Source organism: Populus alba, chromosome 14 (assembly GCF_005239225.2).
Source record: "Populus alba chromosome 14, ASM523922v2, whole genome shotgun sequence".
Taxonomy (NCBI): Eukaryota; Viridiplantae; Streptophyta; class Magnoliopsida; order Malpighiales; family Salicaceae; genus Populus; species Populus alba.
This window is the reverse complement of record NC_133297.1, coordinates 16,248,008-16,274,289: the sequence shown is the minus strand read 5'-3', so window position 1 is coordinate 16,274,289 and position 26,282 is coordinate 16,248,008. Positions and strand designations below refer to the sequence as shown.

The 26,282-nt window shown below is 34.4% G+C and overlaps 3 protein-coding genes across 8 annotated transcripts; all 3 read left to right on the top strand.

The window, feature by feature from the left end:
* The first annotated feature begins 3,681 nt into the window (after nt 1–3,681).
* LOC118044196 (long chain acyl-CoA synthetase 8) lies at nt 3,682–10,636 on the top strand. Of its 4 annotated transcripts, XM_073404231.1 has the most exons (15): nt 3,682–4,026; nt 4,120–4,308; nt 4,379–4,456; nt 4,539–5,304; nt 5,568–6,143; nt 6,246–6,326; nt 6,471–6,743; nt 7,118–7,249; nt 7,328–7,501; nt 7,628–7,857; nt 8,343–8,460; nt 8,774–8,905; nt 9,035–9,169; nt 9,269–9,475; nt 10,071–10,636. In XM_073404231.1, the coding sequence occupies exons 5-15, from the start codon at nt 5,604–5,606 to the stop codon at nt 10,233–10,235; spliced, it is 2,187 nt and encodes a 728-aa protein (XP_073260332.1). In that variant the 5' UTR covers nt 3,682–4,026; nt 4,120–4,308; nt 4,379–4,456; nt 4,539–5,304; nt 5,568–5,603; the 3' UTR covers nt 10,236–10,636. The 4 variants fall into 4 exon arrangements, with proteins under 4 accessions (XP_073260332.1, XP_073260331.1, XP_034908401.1 ...); XM_073404230.1 differs by having other exon boundaries at nt 4,379–4,876; XM_035052510.2 differs by lacking the exons at nt 4,379–4,456; nt 4,539–5,304.
* A 6,491-nt stretch (nt 10,637–17,127) lies between these two features.
* Nucleotides 17,128–19,490, top strand: LOC118044390 (uncharacterized). The gene is made up of 3 exons (XM_035052689.2): nt 17,128–17,552; nt 17,646–17,834; nt 19,248–19,490. Exons 1-3 carry the CDS (start codon nt 17,283–17,285, stop codon nt 19,326–19,328), a joined length of 540 nt encoding a protein of 179 aa, XP_034908580.1. The 5' UTR covers nt 17,128–17,282; the 3' UTR covers nt 19,329–19,490.
* A 619-nt stretch (nt 19,491–20,109) lies between these two features.
* Nucleotides 20,110–26,067, top strand: LOC118043957 (long chain acyl-CoA synthetase 8). Of its 3 annotated transcripts, XM_035052251.2 has the most exons (13): nt 20,110–20,410; nt 20,745–20,836; nt 20,936–21,512; nt 21,615–21,695; nt 21,840–22,112; nt 22,630–22,761; nt 22,840–23,013; nt 23,140–23,369; nt 23,956–24,073; nt 24,390–24,521; nt 24,651–24,785; nt 24,885–25,091; nt 25,690–26,067. In XM_035052251.2, exons 3-13 carry the CDS (start codon nt 20,973–20,975, stop codon nt 25,852–25,854), a joined length of 2,187 nt encoding a protein of 728 aa, XP_034908142.1. In that variant the 5' UTR covers nt 20,110–20,410; nt 20,745–20,836; nt 20,936–20,972; the 3' UTR covers nt 25,855–26,067. The 3 variants fall into 3 exon arrangements, with proteins under 3 accessions (XP_034908142.1, XP_073260330.1, XP_034908004.1); XM_073404229.1 differs by lacking the exon at nt 20,745–20,836 and having other exon boundaries at nt 20,110–20,335; XM_035052113.2 differs by lacking the exon at nt 20,745–20,836 and having other exon boundaries at nt 20,112–20,410.
* The last annotated feature ends 215 nt before the right edge of the window (nt 26,068–26,282 follow it).

Genomic DNA, 26,282 nt, shown 5'->3' with positions numbered 1-26,282 from the left:
TTGATTTTTTTGATATTGGGTTGGTCGGGAATTAAGCTTTGTTGTTTTTCCATGTAGGGTGATCCCAATCTAAAATTTAACCTGGGTCACAAGTTTAAAAAGTTAACCCGAGTTGACATTAGTGTTTTTTTAGGGATATTTTTCTCATTGATTTTCTATTTCATTTTCATCCTTCAACATTTGATTTTTTTTTAGAAATTGGACTTCGTGATTTTCTTCACTTTTCTTTTTATGGGGTTATTCTGATTTCGTGAGTGGGCTCAAATTTAATAGGTTAGCCCGATTTACTCGAGTCTTCATAGGGCTATTTTTTTTTAATCTAATAGTTTTTTTAATTTAATCCTTCAATATTTAATTGATTTTAGAATTGAGCTTAATAATTTTTTTTCATTTTTTCTTCTACTATGTTATCCCATTCACATGATACAAGTAGCAGGGTTTGGTGGCCTTGCCCAGGTCTGTAGGTGTTTTTTTATTGATTTTTTTTTATTTCACCATTTTACATTGGTTTTTTTTCTTTGATATTGGGTTTTGTATTTTTTTTTTCTATTTGGTTTGCACAGCCTCATAATCCAGTTTGCATGTTTAGCATGCTAACTCAAGTTGACTCGAGTCATTTTTATTACTGTTTTTTTTTAATTTCATTATTTCATGTTGGGTTGGCTAGGAATTAAGCTCCATCACGTTTTTTTCTTTTTGTGCAGGATATCATGATCACTTCTTTTTATTTAATTTGGTCAATTTAGTATCGTTGCCCATTTTTTTTTTTATCATCTAAATAAATAATACTAGCTTATTTGATCTAGTTGGTTTTATGATTCCAGTAATAGATTTTTTTTACTTCTTTAAAACATACCTGCAGGGCATGGACATTTTTTTTTTTAACGCTAAAAATATTTTTTGGCCCAACTCACAGCATAACACGGATCATTAACCTAGTACATATCTAAATAGATTAGTTTAGGGCACATTCAATTTAATTTAAAATAGAGATAAAACCCATATTTTTTATTTTTCATTGAAAATTATTAACAAGAGAAAAAACCTTACTTCTCCCTAAACCAAAAATAAAACTTTTTCCTATAGTCATGAGGGGATACCACCAGCCTATTTCTTGCTGACGACCAGCCCCTATATCTTCCTTACTTCCTCTTATTCCTTTTTAGATCTTTTTTATTTTTTTTCCTATTATTCTCTTTTATGTATTCCTTTTCCATGTCTTAGATTTAGATCTCTAATTACATATCTTTTTTTATTTGTCTATCTTGAATAAATAGAATCTAAGTCTTTATGGATCTAGCTTTATGGTTTCATTTGATCTTAGTTTTAGATTTGGTTTTATCTATATATGTGTTGTTATTTCAGGTCCTTATTTATCAAGATTTTGAAACTCTTTAATAAACATTCAAAGAGTATTTTTGTTTGTGTGGAGGAGTGTGGTATTGGTTGAAGAAGGTGTATCTTTCATCAACAAAGGTTGGTAGCATGGTTTGTTCTCTATCAATAAAAGATGACTAAACTCATTTTCTTTCTTTGTGATGTTTCATGTCTCAATATGGTTATCCTAAAGTATGACATTTCATAGAGTTTCATTCAAAGCTCAAATCATTATAAGGACAAATAACATGTTGATGGACTAATCCATAAAACATTGTTGTGAGCTTCACAGAAAACCCACCTTTAAAAGGTTAAGTTTATAACACATTTCATGTTTGTATTTTATGATTCCAAGGTTATGCAATCCATAAACTATAGATGTTTCATGGCTTAGATGAAAGCTATTAGGTGACATCTTGAATGATTTTCTTCAAACATATTTAAAGGTTGGACAAGAAAAAGAAGAGTGAGTAAATATAGGATAATTATAAATTAATTTTTTATACATGTCTGAATAAGTTTGTTTTAGGCATATTTAATCCAATTTAAAACAAAGATAAACTCATCATACCAGGTATTTTTACAAATTTTTGTGTATAAATATCATAAAGACTTGGGGCTTCTAATAAATCTAAATTTAAGGGCCTAAAAACCCCATATAAAACTCAACCTCCCTTGGGCTCAACTAAGGGAATGACCCAACCTCTCTTGGACATAAATATATTTTGGACCATACTCTCTCCACACTTATTAAGAGTATAAAAGTCCTCTAATGACCCATTATATTTTCTATCAATGTTAATGTTATGTTAGAGATAGTGTGTAAAAGTCCTCTAAGAGCTTACAATATTTCCACCCAATTAATACATATATTAGAGATATTTTTCCTCATTAATATATATCAAAGATATTTCCATCTTTAATACTATTAGGGCAATACTATACTTTAGCCACTCATCTTTATAAAAAGACTTATGGACTCTAACTAGACCATGAATAATTTGAACAAAAATTTTGAAATCTTCATTCTCCACAAGATATTTATTTTAGAGTATCTCTATTTATTATTGTTGTATTTTCTCTCGAAAAGTTACTTAATCATCAAAGAGTCTCTAAATTCATCAAAGATGATTTTTTGCAAGTACCAGGCACCTGCCTCCAGCCACTTTGGCTAGACAGAATGAATCAGATTATCAGAACCAAGAGATTAACAAATTATCCAAGACATATGTCTTGTCTCCAAGCTACTTGGATTTTTTATGATATTAATAGTTTCCAATGTAACTTTATAAAGTTTCAACTTTACTCTTTACTACTAAATAAGTAACGAAAAGCTCTCTTTCTTTGTATTTTTATTAATACTTCATGTTTATATTTTCCTATTAAACTCTCATCTATGTTATCATATTTAATAAAAAAAACACTTAAAAACCCAAAAGAACTCAATTGAAAAGGCAAACTATTTAATGATAAGAGTTAACATTTAAACATTTTAACAACTAGAAGAGTGATATTTAGATATTTGAAACTATAAAAAGATAGAATTGGAATATTGATGATTTCATAGGGGTAAGAAATAAATAAAATTTTTTACTCGAACCCAAATTATATGTAGAGACTAGTCCATTGACTTGTGTTCCATCATGAGCTAGATTAAAATTTTTTAAATGTAATAAAGAATTTTAAAACCGTGGGGGATTCTTTGACAATGTCATTAAACTTGGGAAACAAGTAAATCTTAAAACCTCTCGACGTAACTTTTTACATAGCGTAAGTTTTCAATTAAACCGGATTAAAGTTGACCCGATATGAATTGGTTTATGTCATGGATTCAAAGACAATCCAGATGACTGATAAAAACATGACTTAACTTATAAAACAGTATCAAGATAAATTTTTTTATTAAGTATTGAGACGATAGCATATTGAATGACTTCAGTCACCCCACAACTTGATTCATAGAGTCAACTGGGTTTAATAACTTTTTTAAAAATAATATTTAATTAATTATATGATAAAAAATTAATGCTTATAATTTCAAGTACCAACATTAAAATAAATATTTGTTTGAGACCATGATAATTATATAAAAACAAGAAAAAAAATCACCCATGAAGTCAATTTCCCAATAAATTTAATATCAAAAAAAGAAATAAAATAATAAAATAATTTTTAAACAATTATTATCGATATTATTAAAAGATCAAATTGCTCTTAACATCATGACAAATGTGAAAGTTTTTGTGGGATAAAATTGTAAATTTACTATTTTGATCTCCAGCTCACTGCAATGGAGGTCTGTAAATGATGCAAGATCCTTCTCTCTCTCTCTCCGATTCATTTGGGGCCGAATCAATTGCGTGTTGGTCTTGAAAAATCATGTATGGTGGTATTGATTTAGGGTTTGGGAAAGCATTTATGTCACGTGGGAGACACTTGCATACAACAGTGTCCCGTGATGATGCCACGGAAACATTGAAGAGAAGAATAACAGAATTGGAGAAAATAAGGAGATCAAAAAAGAAGTCTAAAAGAAAAGACGACATTTTTGTCCAGGTTCCAGAATCCTTGTCATTTCTTGACACTGCAACTATGCCCATGATTCTCACTGTTGTTGGAACTGCACTCTTTGCGAAGCTACTCATGATGGTATGTCGTGACATTCCGATTTTGATTGGTTTTGGATTTTGTTGATTACTGAATCAAATGGATTGATTTTGTTGTCTGGTAATTGAACTCAAGTATGATGATTCACACTCGCAAGAAATGATAGAGCGCAAAATTAAGAATGCCCCAGTTGGTCAAGGCACAGTTAGGATGCTTACTCGCGAGGAATGGGAGGAGTTTAGAGAAGTGAGGCCTAGGACTCCTTTCGAATCCAAGCTTGCTCGTCCTAATGCACGCATAAGAACTGAAGAACCGGTGCGCACGGTGAGGCATCCTGTTCTTTTCGTTACTACTTCATTATGTAGTCTGGCTGATAAACGCATTTCCATCACAGGGATGACTGTAAAGATAGGGAGTGCATTTGTTCACATCTTTTATCCCTCGATAAGCGAATCTATAAGACGTGGTTATGGTATAATTGTGAGCTTTCGCCCATTGTTTAGCTAATGGATGTTACATCTGCCTGATTTTTTTGTCCTTGATACTATGAACAGCAATGCAGCTTTTACAAGAGGATGTCAACAAGTTGGATTTGGCAACATTTCTCCCTTACTAAGTTTAGATGAGTTCGACAATATCTCAGATTCAAGGTGTTTGAATTTGATATACATACTTATCATAACAAATAAAATAAAAAAATAAAAAAAATATTCCTATTTCAATCCACACTAAAAATCTTTTAATTTACAGTTATTTCACTATAGCTTTTGTAATAATAAATAATAATAATAGCGACGTCACCGACGCTACAGGTTTCTAAATGGCACGGGGATTGTGCTTGGTTGGCGACTGCTTACTTTCTTTTTCCTTCGGTTCCTATAATCTTCCAGAGGTAGAAGCTATAGAAACACAGCAGAGTAGTAGTAGTGTTCTCTTTCTTTTTGTTGAGTTTATCGAGTAGTACTTTTGGATTCAGCAGTGCTTTGATGTTAACAAGCTTTATATCCTTGCTGCCTTCTTTATATTCTATTCTATGATCCATGATCCCATCTTGCTTGCTTCTTTTTTTATTAATCCTTTTTTCTTTTGCAGTTCCTTTCTTAAATTTGAGTAAATTGCATTCTTTTTTCAAAATTATGTGACCTATGACTGTTAGTTAATTTACAGTGAAACAACAAATGTTTACTTTGGTTCCTGATCATTAAGGAACTTGGTTTTGAGGTTGCAGTGTATGGCTGCATGTTCTTTACCTTAATGCAAGTTTTATACACCAAGGAACATCCTTAGATCCACTGTGCTGTCTCGCCTTTATTTTAAATGGTATTATATTTTGTACAAATCCTTGTTGACTTTGGTTCCTGATCATTAAGGAACTTGGTTTTGAGGTTGCAGTGTATGGCTGCATGTTCTTTACCTTAATGCAAGTTTTATACACCAAGGAACATCCTTAGATCCACTGTGCTGTCTCGCATTTATTTTAAATGGTATTATATTTTGTACAAATCCTTGTAGCTCTGGTGTTTGTTTGTCATTTTTGAAAGATGGGAGATGATGGTGCTTCTAATTCTTGTCATCCATCCCAGGTGATTCTTTAAACCATCGTATAAGAAGCATTGAAAATGGCTGATTCTGAGGGAAGTTTTCCGAGCTCACCTTTTCTGGATAAATTGGACTCAAATGATTACTCGTCAGTTGGGAAAGGCTATGGAACATATGGCATTGTTGCTGCTGCTATCCTCATACCTATATTACTTTCTACTATCTTCATGGGAAAGAAAAAGGTGAAACAAAGAGGAGTCCCGGTAGAGGTAGGCGGCGAGGCAGGTTATGCAGTTCGCAATGCCCGGCATGCTGAGCTAGTTGAAGTCCCTTGGAAAGGGGCAACAACCATGGCAGCTCTATTTGAGCAGTCTTGTAGAAAGCATTCGCCAGAACGATTTCTTGGAACAAGGAAGCTAATTAGCAAGGAATTTGTTACTGCTAGTGATGGTAGGAAGTTTGAGAAGCTGCACCTGGGTGATTATGAATGGCAAACCTATGGACAGGTTTTTGATCGTGTTTGTAAATTTGCATCCGGGCTTATTATATTAGGGCATAATGAGGATACTCGTGCTGCAATTCTTTCTGATACTCGGGCTGAGTGGTTGATTGCCTTTCAGGTTTCATTGTGCTTGCCGTGCTTATATGTTTCCTTCTCTTTTTATCCTTGATAAATGATGGATGTACAGCCAATACTGAATGTTGTTTTTGTTGGAGTACAGGGATGCTTTCGGCAGAACATTACTGTTGTCACTATTTATGCTTCTCTAGGTGTGGATGCTTTGATCCATTCCCTCAATGAGGTATGGGATTCTCTTCGTGCACTTGCTTTACCTGATTAGATTATCTATAATGTAACTAATTTGTGGCATTTAAATCATTTACTTTTTTCTCTATGGAAGTCTAGATTCTAATGGCTCTCACTTGAATTTTGAAAATGTGGACAGACTCAAGTATCTACCCTGATCTGTGATCCCAAGCAGTTGAAAACGCTAGCTGCAATAAGCTCAAAAATAACAAGTATTAAGAATGTCATTTACTTTGAAGATGGAGAAACTACAAATGATTTGGGCTTATCTGCAAGCACAAGCTATTGGAAGGTTTCATCTTTTTCTGAAGTTGAGGAACTGGGGAAGAACAGTCCTGTTCCTCCAAGCTTACCTACAAAGAATGGAATTGCTGTTGTTATGTACACAAGTGGCAGCACAGGCCAGCCAAAGGTTTGTCCGGTGCTGTAGTTTCTCACATTTTGCATCACTGATTGAAACTCAATGCGTGGTAAATCTTGCCAATGGACCTTACTGTAGAGAAGATGAATCAGAAGATTACTCTCTGGTTGCATATGTCCAAACAGAAAATAGGCTTGAGTCCAGTATTTTATTTTTCAAGACACGGATAAAAATGCAAGTTGTTTGTTAGAATGCAAAGGCTTAATTTTGTATATTGAGACAAGTAGGAATGTTGTAAAGAGCAGTGCATTTTTATTTTCCTTTACTTTTTTCCTACTAGAACTGAATTCCAACTTCATTATTACTTCATCACTGCAATTGCATGCTTTCTTTTGATCTGACCCTGCATCCTGGTTACAACCTAGGGAGTCATGATTACTCATGGCAACATTGTAGCCACTGCTGCAGCTGTTATGACGGTGATTCCCAAACTGAGTAGCAATGATGTATATTTGGCTTATTTGCCCCTAGCCCATGTTTTTGAACTGGCAGCTGAGGTACTCGATTACATATAGTTCTTTCCTGTGCTACTTGTAACACATGACATATAAATACTAAATTTTGTGGCTGTCCAGTCTGTAATGTTGTCTGTAGGTTGTGCTATTGGCTATGGTTCGGCATTAACTTTGACAGACACTTCTAGCAAAATTAAGAAAGGAACCAAGGGTGATGCATCTATATTAAATCCTACTCTCATGATAGCTGTTCCAGCCATACTAGATCGTGTCCGGGATGGAGTTCTAAAAAAGGTGTGAACTGAATCAACATTAATATCTGCACTTCTACAGTACTGGTTATTAATGCATTTGTGGAAGTGGAGAATGCCCTCATCGTTAGTTAAATAATTTCTTTAATGCCTTTTTTATTCACATCAGGTTGAGGAGAAGGGAGGGTTAGCAAAGAAGCTTTTCAACATTGGATTTAAGCGCCGAATGGCAGCCATAGAAGGAAGCTGGTTTGGTGCTTCGGCACTGGAGAGAATGCTATGGGATGTCATTGCCTTCAAACAAATACATGCTATACTTGGAGTTCGAATGCAATTCATCCTATGTGGTGGAGCCCCTTTATCTGGGGATTCACAACGATTCACCAACATCTGCATGGGGTAATGACATTCTCATTTACAAATACCAAGATAATTAAAGGAAGAAATTTCTATATTCATTCTGATTTTTTCCTTTGCAACTCCTTTCATTCCCTTTTCCAGTGTCATCTTTAGGAGACAATATATTATAGTTGGCTGTGCTATTCATCAGAACCTAATTAATGTTCGGCAGAAACCATCTTGTATCCTGGACACCAGGAAGTAACTTTGTTGTGCTCTTGGATCTGCTATTGTATGGTCAGATAGGGGAGATAAAAAACCTAGATACTTATTACCAGTAATTGGGAACATAAAACATGTGGTGTTATTGGATTTTAAAATCCATGAAATACGAGTTTGGGATAATAAGCTCTCTACCATGCTAGATCAGTCCTTCAGTGCTTAAAATGGTTTGCTTATGAAAAATGGTAGTTATAACATACTATATTTCCACTCCCAGTGTTATCAATTTAGGTTGACATTTAGTGCACAATTATCGTCTTCAGGGCTATAATTGGTCAAGCATATGGGTTGACAGAAACATATGCTGGAGCTGCTTACACTGAGTGGGATGACCCATCCGTGGGCCGTGTTGGACCTCCTCTTCCATGTTGCTACGTTAAGGTATGGCATCTTTCTACAAAAGGAAAAAATTATTTAGTTTCACGAGCTGAACAAGACTTGGTTTTCAGAGAGAATTCTGAAAAATCTATTTAGGATGCTGCATCTTAACTTGCACTAGCCTATACTCCAAAAAGAATTTCCATTAACCAATCAACCAAAAGCTGTTATTCGTGACATTAATTACTTTTTCAAGGTTATGGTCAAACTGAACCTCACATTTTGTGAAAAAAAACATAGTTGCAGAGGCAGGGATGCTCACTTTGTAAGATTTTTGAATATTAGTTTGAAGAACTGCTTTGTTTTGGTATTGTAGCTTGTTTCTTGGGAAGAAGGTGGGTATACAGTGGCCGACAAGCCAATGCCCCGGGGTGAGGTTGTAGTTGGGGGATTCAGCGTGACTGCTGGTTACTTCAACTACCAAGAAAAGACTAAAGAGGTCTACAAGGTATTCTTTAGTGTACTTGCATGAGCGCACACGTATGTTTTCTGTATGGGTGAGAATGTGCATTTTCCTTTTGCTTTTACTCTGCTGTGTGCTCAGACATGGAAAACTGGTTCTCTTGACCTGCTATAGGTTGATGAAAGGGGCATGCGTTGGTTCTATACTGGCGACATTGGGCAGTTTCACCCTGATGGATGCCTTGAAATTATTGATAGGAAGAAGGATATCGTCAAACTTCAACATGGAGAATATATCTCTCTTGGAAAGGTGTTTATAAATCTTAATCTGAAAATTTGTGATAGTATTTCTAAGGTACATACATATGCATTGATGTGCCAATAATGTTGATTTGTGCCCTTATTGCAGGTGGAGGCAGCATTAATGTCGAGTGACTATGTTGATAGTATCATGGTACATGCAAATCCCTTCCACAACTATTGTGTTGCCCTAATTGTTCCATCGCGTCACATGCTGGAGAAGTGGGCCCAGGAAGCTGGCATCCAGCACCAAAACTTTTCTGAACTGTGTAACGAAGCCGATGCTGTCAGTGAGGTTGAACAATCACTTTGCAAGGTTGGTTTATTTTGCTTGCTGCTTACTGGAGAGCTACTTTAAATCTTATGATTAGTTAAAACTTTCATACACGGGAGCTCTTATTATTGCTGAATTCGTTCATTTTCCAAGCTAAACATGAATGAATATTGACATACCTTCTGATTTGGTGATGATGATTTGAATTATCTTTGCTTGTCTACGGGAAAGCTATTTGAAATGCTTTTGATTAGTTAAAACTGCTGAACACAAATGTGTGAACTCTCTTATTGTTGTTGAACTCGGTCATATTTCCAAGATGAACATGAATGAATATTTCCATAGCTTCTGATTTTGTGACGATGCTTTGAATTTCACGTGCATTTATGTCTCCCGGTCTTCTGGCGAGATGTACTTGCCTCATCTATCAAGATGTACCTGATGTAAATTCTTGGATGGAAATTCTTATACATTGTTTCATTATGTGACCTTTTGAATCTGTTTGATTTTGTCTACATATTTGGAATGAAAGGTTTATGGTTTTTTGATGTCAGGCAAGCACATTTGCAGTTGTTAATATATTTAGTGGAAGAAACAGAATCCTTGCTGTATATCTGATAGCATTCTATCTCTGCAGGTAGCAAAAGCTTCGAGGTTGGACAAGTTTGAAACTCCAGCTAAGATCAAGTTGCTGCCAGATCCATGGACACCCGAATCTGGCTTGGTTACTGCCTCCCTCAAGATAAAGAGGGAGCGGCTGAAGTCCAAATTTAAAGATGAGCTCCAGAAACTGGGTGAGTGAGATAGAAGCTCCCTTGTGCCATGGTCTTGAAACTTCAATAAATCCTCAACTGGTGTAGAACAAAATGCTCCTATATGGATGTGTATTATAGTCCTGGAGACCGTGGCTAGTTAGTTTATCATTGGGAGGGAGTGAACTTGCCTTTGCTAGCTCTAAATCATGTCAGAAAGCCTTTGTAATGACTCTACTTACAAGTTCAATGTGTAATGCTGCTTGCTTCAGGATTGTGAGTATTTGGAACATGCGCAGGATCCATGACAAAACTCTTAAAGAGCATAAATCAAGAGAAAGAGAAAAATAAAAAGAGAGGGAGTAACATATTGGTTTTGGTAAATTGTCTGCTCTGCACGATGAGGAGTGCTCCTCAAAACCCAATTAAGTAGCTTTTTCACACACTGCTATACCCTTTGTTGTTATGTATGTTACGGTTCCAGAACCTGAAGCACAAAAGAAGCCGACCCAGGCCGCAGTGTTTTTGGTTTGCTTTAATCATTTAAACTTGAGCTATCAAGAGAGCTACTAATGCAAAGATTTAAACCCAATTTTTATTTTAAGATTTATACATTTAATTTAATTTAATTTTATCTTAGAGGATATTCGTTCTTACAAAGAAACAAATGACTTTTTTTCTTATAGATACAATATAATATTTATTTTTTATTTTTTATAAATACATAATGTAAATACAATTTATTTATATCAAATATAAATTACATTGAAACATTATAAAAATACAAAGTAATTATAAAAAACCCTAATATTTAAAAAGGTGAATTGAACAATTAAAAAAAAGAAGCAAGAGAGTATTAATTTAAATTTAAATAAAAATTTAATAAAAATTAAAAATACAGAGGTTATTAATTAACTTTTTTAAAAAATATAATCAAAATCTAAAATAAAAATAAAAAAAGAGGTTATGTACTATTGGGTCGGACAAGTTAGTCTTGCACAACTTACCATCTGTCCAAGAGCACAAGCCCCCTGAATTGGGAAACCTAGACCCAAATGCTTGAGCTATTTTTGTTTTTATAGAGTTGACAAAGTGTTGTTTGCTTCTATTTTTATATATACTGAATGACAGGTCGTCCACTATAACAACTAGCAAAATGTTTTTCAATCACCACTAGATTAATTTTGGGATCCTAAAAGCCCATTTTCATCTTATTTTTTCGCTTGAAAACATCTAAAAATATCATAAAAGCCTTTCAAAAACTCATTTGCAATCACAAAACAAAATATAATCTCTCTAAAAAATAAAATAAAAATCAAATTAAAAAAAATCTTTGGTAACACTAATCTTTTTCTAGCATTATAAGAAGGAAAAACTACCTCCTTTTTTCTCTCATAAAAATCCCAACCCCCTAATATCAATATCATCCTTTTTAATGGTTGGTATGTCGACAATCGATACTTTATCTTTCCTTACTATTTTTTACTACCATTTCTCTCATCTCTCAACTTTTAGGGACTGAAATGTAAAAAAAAAATAAATTTGGATCACAAAGTGAAATATTAAAATTTCATGGACTAAACAATAGATAAACTAGAAAAAGTAGGGAGAAAATTAAAATTTTCTAAGCCAATATCAAAGTGCAGGCTGTTTTGTTTGTGTTTTTAGTCCTTATTCTTCCAATTTGTCTTTTTAACTACCCGTAAGTTTTTATTTTGCAATTGATCTTCAATTCATCATCAAAATATCCTAAAACACTTTGTGTATTTAAGAAAATAAAAATTAAAAGACATCCCAACCCATAAAATCATGATAATATATCTTAGAAGGATGAAATTACAAATAAAAAAGTTTGAAGATTAAAACAGAAAAAAAATATGTGAACACCATAGTTCTTTTAATATATTTGTCCTAATTATTCTTTTTGACATCGTGAGAGGGAAAAGCCACCTCCATCAAACTTCCATAAACAATTCAAATACATTGACCCGAGATCACCTTTTTTGTTAGCTAGAATATCAATAACTTATAATATTCTCTCTTTTTATATTTTATGATGACTTTCTCTTTCCTCTCTCATCTTTCAAGTACTTAAATATAAGAAAAATAAAGTTTTAGATCAAAATATAAAATATTAAAATTTTAAAGCCCAAACAATATATAAACTAAAATGAAAGGAGCAAATTGAGATTTTTCATACCAATATCAATACGGGTCCGTTTTGTTTTGTTTGTTACTTTTGGTCTTTATTTTTTTAATTTCTCTTTTTAAGTACCAATAAATTTTTATTTTTATAGAATTGGTCTTTAACTCATTACCAAAGTATCCCTAAACATTTTATATATAAGAGAAAATATAAATCAAAAGACACCTCAACCTATAAAATCATGATCATATTAGGAGGATGAAATTGCAATTTAAAAAGTCCAAGGCCTAAGATTAACAAATGTTCACCCTAGATTTTTAGTATGTTCGTCAATTAATGTTAATGTTAGTTGTTAATTTTAATTGCTAACATAAAAAATATTCTCTTCTATGTATGTCTTGGCTACCAATGCTTTAATTTGTCAATATTAATTTAACATAGAAGAGGAATTGACTATTGCATTTGTAATAACATAACCTTCTAAAACTAAAAGACCTAGCATAACTTTTTCAAAGCATGATGATTAACTAGTATTTCTTTTAACACAACAAGAGCAATTTTTGCTAACTTCCAATATTCCGCTACTCCGCTTGCAGCAAAGTATTTAAAACCTAACATGTGGGTAAGTTCTATCAAGTGCTTATAAGAATATTCATCCTCATTCTTTGTTGGTTTTAGCAAAAGCATGTGTTGGTCTCTATGATATTCAATTAATAAGGGATATGAGCTGATTTAATTTTATACTGGAATCAAACTCCTTGTATTTGGTGAACTAACTAAACAACTCCTTTTAAGATGGTTCATACTCATCCTTGGTGGTTGTTGTAGTTGATATAGTTCACTTGACTTCTTGTTTCAATGATTTTAGTGGGAAAAGTTTTAAGAGAGATGACAATGCTATGGCCCACAAATTAGCAGATCTAGCAAAAACTAGATAGATTCTATGTGTTACTCTACAGGCCACCTTTTAATGCCTTGACGAAGTAAGATTTCATAGTGTATTTTGCACGGGTGAAGGAAAATACAAAGCAAAATAGCAAAAGTTGGATCGTTTGGTGCTAATTATACCAAATAAAACAAAGTCATAAAGTCCCATACAAAAGTTTTAAACAAAAATGTATGCAAATAGAGATAAGGTTTCCAAATTTTCTATGCAAAAATAAGGATATAAATGCCATTTACTCATCTATTGAATGAACACATCTACTGAATTTAAACCATTCATCCTGCAATAAAGAAAAACAATGTAAGTTTTGTGTGTGAATGTGAGAAAGTTTAAAAGGTAACTTCTTGAACTAGGACTTTAAGCTAATAATCTTCTCAAGCTAGAAAAATCATTTAGCGGATATGAGTGAAGTACATCATGCACCATGTAGACAAAAAGAAAAAAGATAATTTTTTTTCAAGGCATAAATATAAATGATGGTGATGGGTTGTAAAAAAATTTATTATAACCTTGCACAACAAACAACCTAATTTTTTTAAGTGTAAATGGAAGACTAAAACTTATTAGATTAACAATGCAATGACATTTAGGAGATTCTTATAACATATGCTTAGTAAAAAGAAAAGACAATAATATAGGTATATAGTGCTTGATGGAACACTGAAGTGAAGATGTGCCTTGCATGGTAGATAGTATAGATACATATATGGCTTAAAAGGAGTACAATCATTATGAAAAAAGAAGAAGAGGAGTTTAATGTCATCTTTATTACAATTAAAACTTGAAACCAATGTTACTAACTGGGTATTGATATATTTCACTATTACTCATTCAGATATTGCATATGATGTTTATGTTGTTAGTTAGTTTGTTGCTTCTCTTACTATCGTTCATTGAGCAATTATTCTTTGTATTTTATGATATTTTCAGGGTATAGTCTTTCAGAGTCTTTTACTTCCATCCACCTCTTTCTTGAAGCTGCGTGCATACTTTAATGTTGATCATGACAGTGACCCCACAAATTATAGTTCTGTTACTGGATTTTGTATCTTTTTAAGTGATTCTCTTATTTCTTGGAAGAGGAAGAAATAATCTATTATTTCTCAATCTTCAATTGAAATAGAATATCGTGTTATGACATCTACTACCAAAGAGATTATTTGATTACATTGGTTACTTGTGAGCATGAGAGTCTTTATTTCTCATTATACTCTAATGTATTATAACAACTAGAGTTCAAATTGCTCATAACTCAATTTTTCATGAACAAACTAAGCATATTGAGATCGATTGTCATCTTACTCATCATCATCTCAAGCACAACACCATTACTTTGCCTTTTGTTTTTTTTTCTTTGCGGATTGCAGATTTCTTTACCAAGTCACATTTTATTTCCTGTTTTTGTTTTCTAGTTGGCAAACTTTTGTGCTTGTAACTGTCACATCATGAGTTAAAAGGGAGATGTTAAGAAATATATTTATTTTGTTTTATTTATTAAGAGTAGAATAATATTTTTAATTTGATCTATATATAATATTTTTGTATTTAGGTTAAATGATAAATTTCAGAATAAAATAATCTATTAAACCTTAGCCTTCTCCTTTTTTATGTTTGTATTTTTTCTTTATTTGATTTGAATTGTTTAACAATCTGGAGCAAAATCAGTTCATGATTACTAGCAGTCCAAATCCATGGTTAATATACAAGGCTCTTTTCAACAAAGTGACCCTGCTGGAAAAAAAAAGTGACAAATAACGATCAACCATATATATAAAAAAATAAATAAATGAGTAAAGTATGTTGAAAAGACATCTAAGAAAGTTGATATGATAAATCAACTCAGTTTTAGAGAAACAAATTATGCACTTGTAGATAGCTACAATAACATGTAATATACAAAACTAAAGTAGTACATGTTTGTAAATCAATACAATCAATGATAGTACAAAAAATCCCATATTATAAAACTATGGGATATACAATATGTTTTTTTATTAGTTTAATTTTCTTATATTTGCAATTGAATGGAACTTCGAAGGTTGTAGTAGTCCTCAAAAGCAAGACAAAGCTAAGAAACTGAAAAGGATGAATGATGACATAACAAACCTCGACATATACACACCATAGGGAAATGTTATAATAGTATCTCAAAATTCATATATTGTTATTACATGTTATTCTGAACACCTAACATAGTCACCTTCCTAATCCTTAAAAGCTTTTTTACAGAGTAAAAGCAATGTTTTATGTTTTTTAGTTAAATGTTGGTAGAGTTCTTATGGGCAGCCTCAACAATAATAAAAAAAATAATTTAAAAAAACAAGCTTTTATGATTAAAAACCTCTGAATGCACAACTAACTATGAAATCAAAATTAAATATATGTCTTTTGCTTGTAATTAGTGAGACAACATAATAAAAAAGGCAAATATCTTTAAGGTTAAGAACAAAGAAGTTCCGAAAAACACCACAAGAAAGTTATATAACAACATATATATTTCTTTTTTTTTTAATCTTATTAGGGTTATAACAACCATGATGATTGATATGATATTGGTTCAGCACATTCTCATTTGAATCCCTAATATAATTATTTTTATATTCCTTTAAATACTTTCTTTAACCATTGACAAATCATAATCAATTCTTTATATTTTCTATTCAAATGCTAGAGAGGCTCTCATTGGCAGCATTAATAACCACAAAAAAATAATCTCAAAGAAACAAAGTCTTTTTAACACCAAACCTCTTGTGACAATAAAGATATAACCAACAAAATGAATGAAATTAAAAAAAGAAGATGTTTTTAGCTAGTAGTTTTTGACTTGACATAATCAAAGAATCAAATTTCTTCAAAATCAATAATAAAATATCAATTATAATTGATAATGAATCCCAAAACAGATAACAATAAACCAAAAAAAACTTCAAAAAATAAAAACTAAGATGCACAATAACAATTCATTAAAAAAGATAATAAGAGGGGAAAAGATAGCAGAAAAAATAATAGATGCTCGCAATTTCAAGCATCAATATTAAGATAAACGTTTGCTTAAGACCATGGTAATCATTTACAAAATACAAAAAAATCACTCATGAAGTCTATTTTCTAACCAATCAACATCGAAAGATGGAGCCGAAAATAATAAAATTGTTTTTAATGATTATTATTGATATTATTAAAAGATCATATTGCCCTTAAAATCACTGCTAACTCTCTAAAATTAAGTTTTAAGAGTGAAATTTAAGGAAAAAACCCCTAAACCTAAGTTAAGTATTGTTTTGCTTTTAAGTGTATTGAAGTAATTTAACTTTGCAAAGAAGATGTAAAAAGATAATAATAACCTTGATTAATTTAAGAAATTTTTTTTTTCTAAACCTTGATTAATATTTCAGATTTACAACTCGTGAAATTGTATATCCAAGTTTAATTAAGACTAATTTAATATTAAATAATAAAATTAAAAAAAAATTTAAATTAAAAAACTTATCAAAGTAAAAAGAAAATGATTAAAATTTTAAGTGAAATTGTACATCCAAGTTTAATTAAGATTAATTCAATATTGAATAATGAAATTAAAAAAAAAAATTTAAATTAAAAGACTTATCAAAGTAAAATAAAATGATTTATATAACACATATTTTTTTTATATTTTTAACATCAACGTATTAAAATAATTTAAAAATAAAAAAATATTAATTTTAAATAAATTTATTTTTTAAATTTTACAGCGCTAGAAATTGTTTTTTTAGCACGACAGGCTGAGTCATGATTGAGTTAATGGGTTGGGCTCGAAAGGCAGTGAAATAAGTAAACAGCCCACCAAATACTACAAAAATCAGACCTTTCTCCTTCTCTTACATCTCACTTTCCCTGATCATTTGAACCCTAAGAAAATCTCCAGCTCACTGCAATGGAGGTCTGTAAATGATGCAAGATCCTTCTCTCTCTCTCTCTCCGATTCAATTGGGGCCGAATCAATTGCGTGATTGGTCTTGAAAAGTCATGTATGGTGGTATTGGTTTAGGGTTTGGGAAAGCAGTTATGTCATGTGGGAGACACTTGCATACAGCAGTGTCCCGTGATGGTGCCACGGAAACATTGAAGAGAAGAATAACGGAATTGGAGAAAATAAGGAGGTCAAAGAAGAAGTCTAAAAGAAAAGACGACATTTTTGTCCAGGTTCCAGAATCCATGTCATTTCTTGACACTGCAACTATGCCCATGATTCTCACTGTTGTTGGAACTGCACTCTTTGCAAAGCTACTCATGATGGTATGTCGTGACATTCCGATTTTGATTGGTTTTGGATTTTGTTGATTACTGAATTAAATGGATTGATTTTGTTGTCTGGTAATTGAACTCAAGTATGATGATTCACACTCGCAAGAAATGATAGAGCGCAAAATTAAGAATGCCCCAGTTGGTCAAGGCACAGTTAGGATGCTTACTCGCGAGGAATGGGAGGAGTTTAGAGAAGTGAGGCCTAGGACTCCTTTTGAATCCAAGCTTGCTCGTCCTAATGCACGCATAAGAACTGAAGAACCGGTGCGCACGGTGAGGCATCCTGTTCTTTTCGTTACTACTTCATTATGTAGTCTGGCTGATAAACACATTTCCATCACAGGGATGACTGTAAAGATAGGGAGTGCATTTGTTCACATCTTTTACCCCTTGATAAGCGAATCTATAAGACGTGGTTATGGTATAATTGTGAGCTGTCGCCCATTGTTTAGCTAATGGATGTTACATCTGCCTGATTTTTTTGTGCTTGATCCTATGAACAGCAATGCAGCTTTTATAAGAGGATGTCCAATATGTAGTGGTGGGACTGTAGGAAGATGCATACTTATGCTACAAAGCTTATTTTCATGCATCTTGCTGTAATTAACTTGCATTCTGTCAATTGTTTTTACCTTTTAGTTTGTTAAATTATGATTTCCATAGAGTATGCCATCACCAATCATATGTGGTATCCGAAATATTAGGGACATATGTTGCTTAGGGTTTGCCAGATTGTAAGGGATACTGCACGTGCTAGGTTGTGAATGTGATGATGCCAACTGTAGTTATGGAGACTACCACAGTTTGGTTTGTTTGGATATCTAGCTGCACATCTTTGTACATTTTTGCTTAGTTTTGCATCCTTTTTCTCCTGATATTAGGAAACAGTCAATCGATAATGAATATTATCGTGACAATGCTTTCTCAGTGAATCTCATGTTGACATTGCATAACAGTATGCTATTTCAAAATTTGGTTCTTTTCGTTTGTCAAGTCACTCTCAATCTAAGCTGATGAGGTGATGGACATGATGCTCAACAGACACAATGTAGCTCCCTGCTTGCTTAACATCTAGTAATGTTATTTTCAGGTGTTTTTAACAAATGCGTGGTCTGGTTCTCTAAAAGAAAAAAAGAAAAGAAAAAGAATTGCCTGGCCTCAAACACAAAGCATTAGGAATTATTAGTTGCGTATGCCTTGATTTTAATGTTGCTGCAACTTGTTATTTATCAGCAGCAAGCCAGCAATCTGGTGCTAATTATTGTGCTCACAGTTGCCATTAACATTAAACAGTAAGGAACATCATTTATGTAGCCATTGCTTCTTACCCTAGAAGTGAATATCCCGCTGTGATAGTTGATTGTTTTGACTGCTTTCTATAACATGGTTTGTTTTGAAGTTTCTCTGTTTCAGAGTCTCAGCCATTCATCTGTGTTGTTACCCTGGATGATCCTCTCTTTGTTCTTGCATACCAAGCTGAAAATTATGGTTTTCGCATTCATGATACAATCAGTCAAGTAAATTGTTGTAATCTGCTAATCTGATAATTGGGAAATGCTTCCACTTTCCTCAAACAGCTTTCTCATCTATTTTTCATAATGACAAACAAAACGTGTTTCCCTTCTAAGGTGCTTCCATGCGGATGCTAATTGTTGTGTTCAATGATATTTCTCTTGTTATCTGCAGGACGATTTGAAGGACTGGACAATAGATGTGCTCACAGATGCCCTCACTCGTGTGGAAGAAAGTGTTAAACGCAATTCATAGTGTCTCACAGCCAACAATTACATGAAACACCCTCCTTGTATGATGCTCAATGTGACGATTATGATGCTCAATGTATCTGATTGTACCAACATGCCTTTGCTCGAGGGCAAAGCACTGCAAATAAAATCGTAGAAAAACAGGAATACCTGTTTCAGGTTTTTATGGATTGTGTGATGAAAACTGAGCAACTTCTGTGCTCGATCTGCATTGCGTGTCCGAGATCCTGAGCTAATGGCTTGCTTAATTCTGCCTCAGGTGGCCGGTGTGAACATTGCCAAAATACCGAGTGCTAGCTAGTCTTCTAGATGGAGCATTACATTAGCAGCCTGTGGTTTTAAACCTTCTAGAAAACTCAGCTCCAGAGGTCATAAATGGCTGCCTCTAGGCTTATCATGACGGAGCATCTTCTTTTCTCTTCTGTTTTAGCCATCACCCATCAACTAGTAGAACCTTCCAAACCCCTAGTCTTTTTCTCATTACTTGATTGGATCGGAGACAGTCTCCGGGATCTCCAGTTGAGGTGTGTGCCTCCCTCCCCTGCTCCCTTCTTCTTCGTTCTCTGTTACCGCCAGTAATGATTAAATAAAATAATACAAATAATAGCTACGTCACCCACGAGACACGTGTCTACATGGCAAAGGGATTGTGCTTGGTTAGCACGCCACTCTACCTTCTGGAATGCCAAGTGGAATTTTAAATTATCATACAATTCCCAATATTTTATTTTTTTAGTAGCAGTGCTTTCTTTTATTTTACGTTACGAGATCAGTTAAGATTATTTTTTTTAAGAATATATATATTCGAGTATTTTGAGAGAACAATTTTTTATAAATGAATTTAAAATTGAAACTCAAAAGAATTCAAAGAGAAAATACACTCGATGTACTACCAGTTCAGCTACTTAAAGTAACGATCAGAGGTGGTGCCAAAGAAAAGAGAAAAGAACAGCGTATATATTGGGGGGAGGAGAAGGAGGAGGAGTATAAAATATAAAGAGAAAGAAAAAGGTGAGAGTGGGAGACAGGGTAAAAGTCCAAGACTGCTTACTTTCTTTTTCCTTCGGTTCCTATAATATTCCAGAGGTAAAAGCTATAGAAACACAGCAGAGTAGTAGTGGTGTTCTCTTTCTTTTTATTGAGTTTATTGAGTAGTACTTTTGGATTCAGCAGTGCTTTGATGTTAACAAGCTTTATATCCTTGCTGCCTTCTTTATATTCAATTCTATGATCCATGATCCCATCTTGCTTGCTTCTATTTTTTAATCCTTTTTTCTTTTGCAGTTCCTTTCTTAAATTTGAGTAAATTGCGATTCTTTTTCAAAATTATGTGACCTATGACTGTTAGTTAATTTACAGTGAAACAACAAATGTTTACTTTGGTTCCTGATCATTAAGGAACTTGGTTTTGAGGTTGCAGTGTATGGCTGCATGTTCTTTACCTTAATGCAAGTTTTATACACCAAGGAACATACTTAGATCCACTGTGCTGTCTCTCCTTTATTTTAAACGGTATTATATTTTGTACAAATCCTTGTAGCTCTGTTGTTTGTTTCTCATTTTTGAAAGATGGGCGATGATGGTGCTTCTAATTCTTGTCATCCATCCCAGGTGATTCTTTAAACCATCGTATAAAGAAGCATTGAAAATGGCTGATTCTGAGGGAAGTTTTCCGAGATCACCTGTTCTGGATAAATTGGACTCTAATGATTACTTGTCAGTTGGGAAAGGCTATGGAACATATGGCGTTGTGGCTGCTGCTATCCTCATACCTATATTACTCTCTACCATCTTCATGGGAAAGAAAAAGGTGAAACAGAGAGGAGTCCCGGTAGAGGTAGGCGGTGAGGCAGGTTATGCAGTTCGCAATGCCCGGCATGCTGAGCTAGTTGAAGTCCCTTGGAAAGGGGCAACAACCATGGCAGCACTATTTGAGCAGTCTTGTAGAAAGCATTCGCCAGAACGATTTCTTGGAACAAGGAAGCTAATTAGCAAGGAATTTGTTACTGCTAGTGATGGTAGGAAGTTTGAGAAGCTGCACCTGGGTGATTATGAATGGCAGACCTATGGACAGGTTTTTGATCGTGTTTGTAACTTCGCATCCGGGCTTATTATGTTAGGGCATAATGAGGATACTCGTGCTGCAATTTTTGCTGATACTCGGGCTGAGTGGTTGATTGCCTTTCAGGTATCCTGGTGTTTGCAGTGCTTATATGTTTCCTTTTCTTTTTATCCCTGATAAATGATGGATGTACAGCCAATACTGAATGTTGTTTTTGTTGGAGTACAGGGATGCTTTCGGCAGAACATTACTGTTGTCACTATTTATGCTTCTCTAGGTGTGGATGCTTTGATCCATTCCCTCAATGAGGTATGTGATTCTCTTCGTGCAGTTGCTTTACCTGATTAGATTATCTATAATGTAACTAATTTGTGGCATTTAAATCATTTACTTTTTTCTCTATGAAAGTCCAGATTCTTATGGCTCTCACCTGAATTTTGAAAATGTGGACAGACTCAAGTATCTACCCTGATCTGTGATCCCAAGCAGTTGAAAACGCTAGCTGCAATAAGCTCAAAAATAACAAGTATTAAGAATGTCATTTACTTTGAAGATGGAGAAACTACAAATGATTTGGGCTTATCTGCAAGCACAAGCTATTGGAAGGTTTCATCTTTTTCTGAAGTTGAGGAACTGGGGAAGAACAGTCCTGTTCCTCCAAGCTTACCTACAAAGAATGGAATTGCTGTTGTTATGTACACAAGTGGCAGCACAGGCCAGCCAAAGGTTTGTCCGGTGCTGTAGTTTCTCACATTTTGCATCACTGATTGAAACTCAATGCGTGGTAAATCTTGCCAATGGACCTTACTGTAGAGAAGATGAATCAGAAGATCACTCTCTGTGGTTGGATATGTCCAAACAGAAAATAGGCTTGAGTCCAGTATCTCATATTACAAGACACAGAGAACAATGATACTCCAAGTGCTGTTTGTTCATAAGAATGCAAAGGCATAATTTTGTGTATTGAGACAAGTAGGGATGTAGTTAAGAGCATTGCATTTTTATTTTCCTTTACTTTTTTCGTACTAGTACTGAATTCCAACTTCATTATTACTTCTTCACTACAATTGCATGCTTTCTTTTGATCTGACCCTGCATCCTGTTTACAACCTAGGGAGTCATGATTACTCATGGCAACATTGTAGCCACTGCTGCAGCTGTTATGACGGTGATTCATTATTACTTCTTCACTACAATTGCATGCTTTCTTTTGATCTGACCCTGCATCCTGTTTACAACCTAGGGAGTCATGATTACTCATGGCAACATTGTAGCCACTGCTGCAGCTGTTATGACGGTGATTCCTAAACTGAGTAGCAATGATGTATATTTGGCTTATTTGCCCCTAGCCCATGTTTTTGAACTGGCAGCTGAGGTACTCAATTACATATAGTTCTTTCCTGTGCTACTCGTAACATATAACATATAAATACTAAATTTTGTGGTTGTCCAGTCTGTAATGTTGTCTGTAGGTTGTGCTATTGGCTACAGTTCGGCATTGACTTTGACAGACACTTCTAACAAAATTAAGAAAGGAACCAAGGGTGATGCATCTGTATTAAATCCTACTCTCATGACGGCAGTTCCAGCCATACTAGATCGTGTCCGGGATGGAGTTCTAAAAAAGGTTTGAACTGAATCAACATTAATATCTGCACTTCTACAGTACTGGTTATTAATGCATTTGTGTAAGTTGAGAATGCCCTCACCGTTAGGTAAATAATTTCCTTAATGCCTTTTTGATTCACATCAGGTTGAGGAGAAGGGAGGGTTAGCAAAGAAGCTTTTCAACATTGGATATAAGCGCCAAATGGCAGCCATAGAAGGAAGCTGGTTTGGTGCTTCGGGATTGGAGAGAATGCTGTGGGATGTCATTGCCTTCAAACAAATACGTGCTATACTTGGAGTTCGTATGCGATTCATCTTATGCGGGGGAGCCCCCTTATCTGGGGATTCACAGCGGTTCACCAACATCTGCATGGGGTAATGACATTCTCATTTACAAATAACAAGATAATTAATGGAAGAAACTTCTATATTCATTCTAATTTTTTACTTTGTACTCCTTTCATTACTTTTTCAAGTGTCATCTTTTGGAACAATATATTATATTTGGCTGTGCTATTCATCAGAACCTAATCTATGAGAGCACAAAGTATTTCTTGTTTTTGCAATGTGTAGGACAGAACTGTCCTTTGGAGTCTGGCAGAAACCATCTTGTATCCTGGACACCAGGAAGTAATTTGTTGTGCTCTTGGATCTGCTATTGTATGGTCAGATAGCGGAGATAAAAAACCTAGATACTTATTACCAGTAACTGGGAACATAAAACATGTACATTGACATGTGGTGTTATTGGATTTTAAATCCATGAAATACTAGTTTGGGATGACATGCATTCATGCATATGTCTGCAAACCGTGTAAGAATAAGCTCTCTACCATGCTAGATCAGTCCTTCAGTGCTTAAAATGGTTTGCTTATGTAAATTGGTATTTATAACATACTATATTTCCACTCTCAGTGTTATCAATTTAGGTTGATATTCAGTGCACAATTATCATCTTCAGGGCTATAATTGGTCAAGGATATGGCTTGACAGAAACATGTGCTGGAGCTGCTTTCACTGAGTGGGACGACCCATCTGTGGGCCGTGTTGGACCTCCTCTTCCATGTTGCTACGTTAAGGTATGGCATATTTCTACAAAAGGAAATAATTTATTTAGTTTCACGATCTGAATCAGACTTGGTTTTCAGAGAGAATTCTGAAAAATCTATTTAGGCTGCTGCATCTTAACTTGCACTAGCCTATACTCCAAAAAGAATTTCCATAAACCTATATCAACCAAAAGCTGTTATTCATGACATTAATTACTTTTTCAAGGTTATGGTCAAACTGAATGTCATATTTTTTGAAAAAAATCATAGTTTCAATGACAGGGATGCTCACTTTGTATGATTTTAGAATATTAGTTTTAAGAACTCCTTTGTTTTGGTATTGAAGCTTGTTTCTTGGGAAGAAGGTGGGTATACAGTGGCCGACAAGCCAATGCCCCGGGGAGAGGTTGTAGTTGGGGGATTCAGTGTGACTGCCGGTTACTTCAACTACCAAGAAAAGACTAACGAGGTCTACAAGGTATGCTTTAGTGTGCTTGCATGAGCACATGGGTATGTTTTCTGTATGGGTGAGAAAGTGCATTTTCCTTTTGCTTTTACTCTGCTGTGTGCTCAGACATGGAAAACTGGTTCTCTCGACCTGCTATAGGTTGATGAAAGGGGCATACGTTGGTTCTATACTGGCGACATTGGGCAGTTTCACCCTGATGGGTGCCTTGAAATTATTGATAGGAAGAAGGATATCGTCAAACTTCAACATGGAGAATATATCTCCCTTGGAAAGGTGTTTATAAATCTTAATCTGAAAATTTGTGATAGTATTTCTAGGGTACATACATATGCATTGATGTGCCAATAATGTTGATTTGTGCCCTGATTGCAGGTGGAGGCAGCATTAACATCGAGTAACTATGTTGATAATATCATGGTACATGCAAATCCCTTCCACAACTATTGTGTTGCCCTAATTGTTCCATCACGTCGCATGCTTGAGAAGTGGGCCCAGGAAGCTGGCATCCAGCACCAAAACTTTTCTGAACTGTGTAACAAAGCCGCTGCTGTCAGTGAGGTTGAACAATCACTTTCCAAGGTTGGTTTATTTTGCTTGCTTACTGGAGAGCTATTTGAAATCTTGTGATTAGTTAAAACTTTCATACACGGGAGCTCTTAGTATTGTTGAATTTGTTCGTATTTCCAAGCTGAAACATGAATGAATATTGCCATACCTTTTGATTTGGTGATGATGATTTGAATTATCCTTGCATGTCTACGGGAAAGCTATTTGAAATGCTTTTGATTAGTTAAAACTGCTGAACATAAACTTGTGAACTCTCTTATTGTTGTTGAACTCGGTTCATATTTCCAAGATGAAACATGAATGAATATTTCCATAGCTTCTGATTTTGTGACTATGCTTTGAATTGCACGTGCACTTATGCCTCCCGGTCTTCTGGCGAGATGTGCTTGCCTCATCTATCAAGATGTACCTGATGTAAATTCTTGGATGGAAATTCTTATACATTGTTTCATTATGTGACCTTTAAAGTCCACCTGAATCTGTTTGCATTTGTCTACATATTTGGAATGAAATGTTTATAGTTTTTTGTGTCAAGCAAGCGCATTTGCTCTACTTATAGAGGAAGAAACAGAATCCTTTCTGTAGATCTGAGAGCATTCTATCTCTGCAGGTAGCAAAAGCTTCGAGGCTGGACAAGTTTGAAACTCCAGCTAAGATCAAGTTGCTGCCAGATCCATGGACACCCGAGTCTGGCTTGGTTACTGCTGCCCTCAAGATAAAGAGGGAGCAGCTGAAGTCCAAATTTAAAGATGAGCTCCAGAAACTGTACGAGTGAGAAAGAAGCTCCCTTGTGCCATGGTCTTGAAACTTCAATAAATCCTCAACTGGTGTAGAACAAAACAAAACGCTCCTATATGGATGTGTATTATGGTCCTGGAGACCGTGGCTAGTTTATCATTGGGAGGGAGGGAACTTGCCTTTGCTAGCTCTAAATCATGTCAGACAAAGTTGCCTTTTTAATTACTCTACTTACAAGTTCCATGTGTAATGCTGCTTGCTTCAGGACTGTGAGTGCTTGTTGTGGGGAACATGCGCAGGATCCATGACAAAACTCTTTGAAGAGCATAAATCAAGAGAAAGAGAAAAATAAAAAGAGAGGGAATAGTACCTAGGATGCACACCATGAATTTAGACTTTAATCTCCATACCTCTATAAACTATCAAAGCTTAAATGTTGTCTGCATGTAACCATAAAGTGTGATT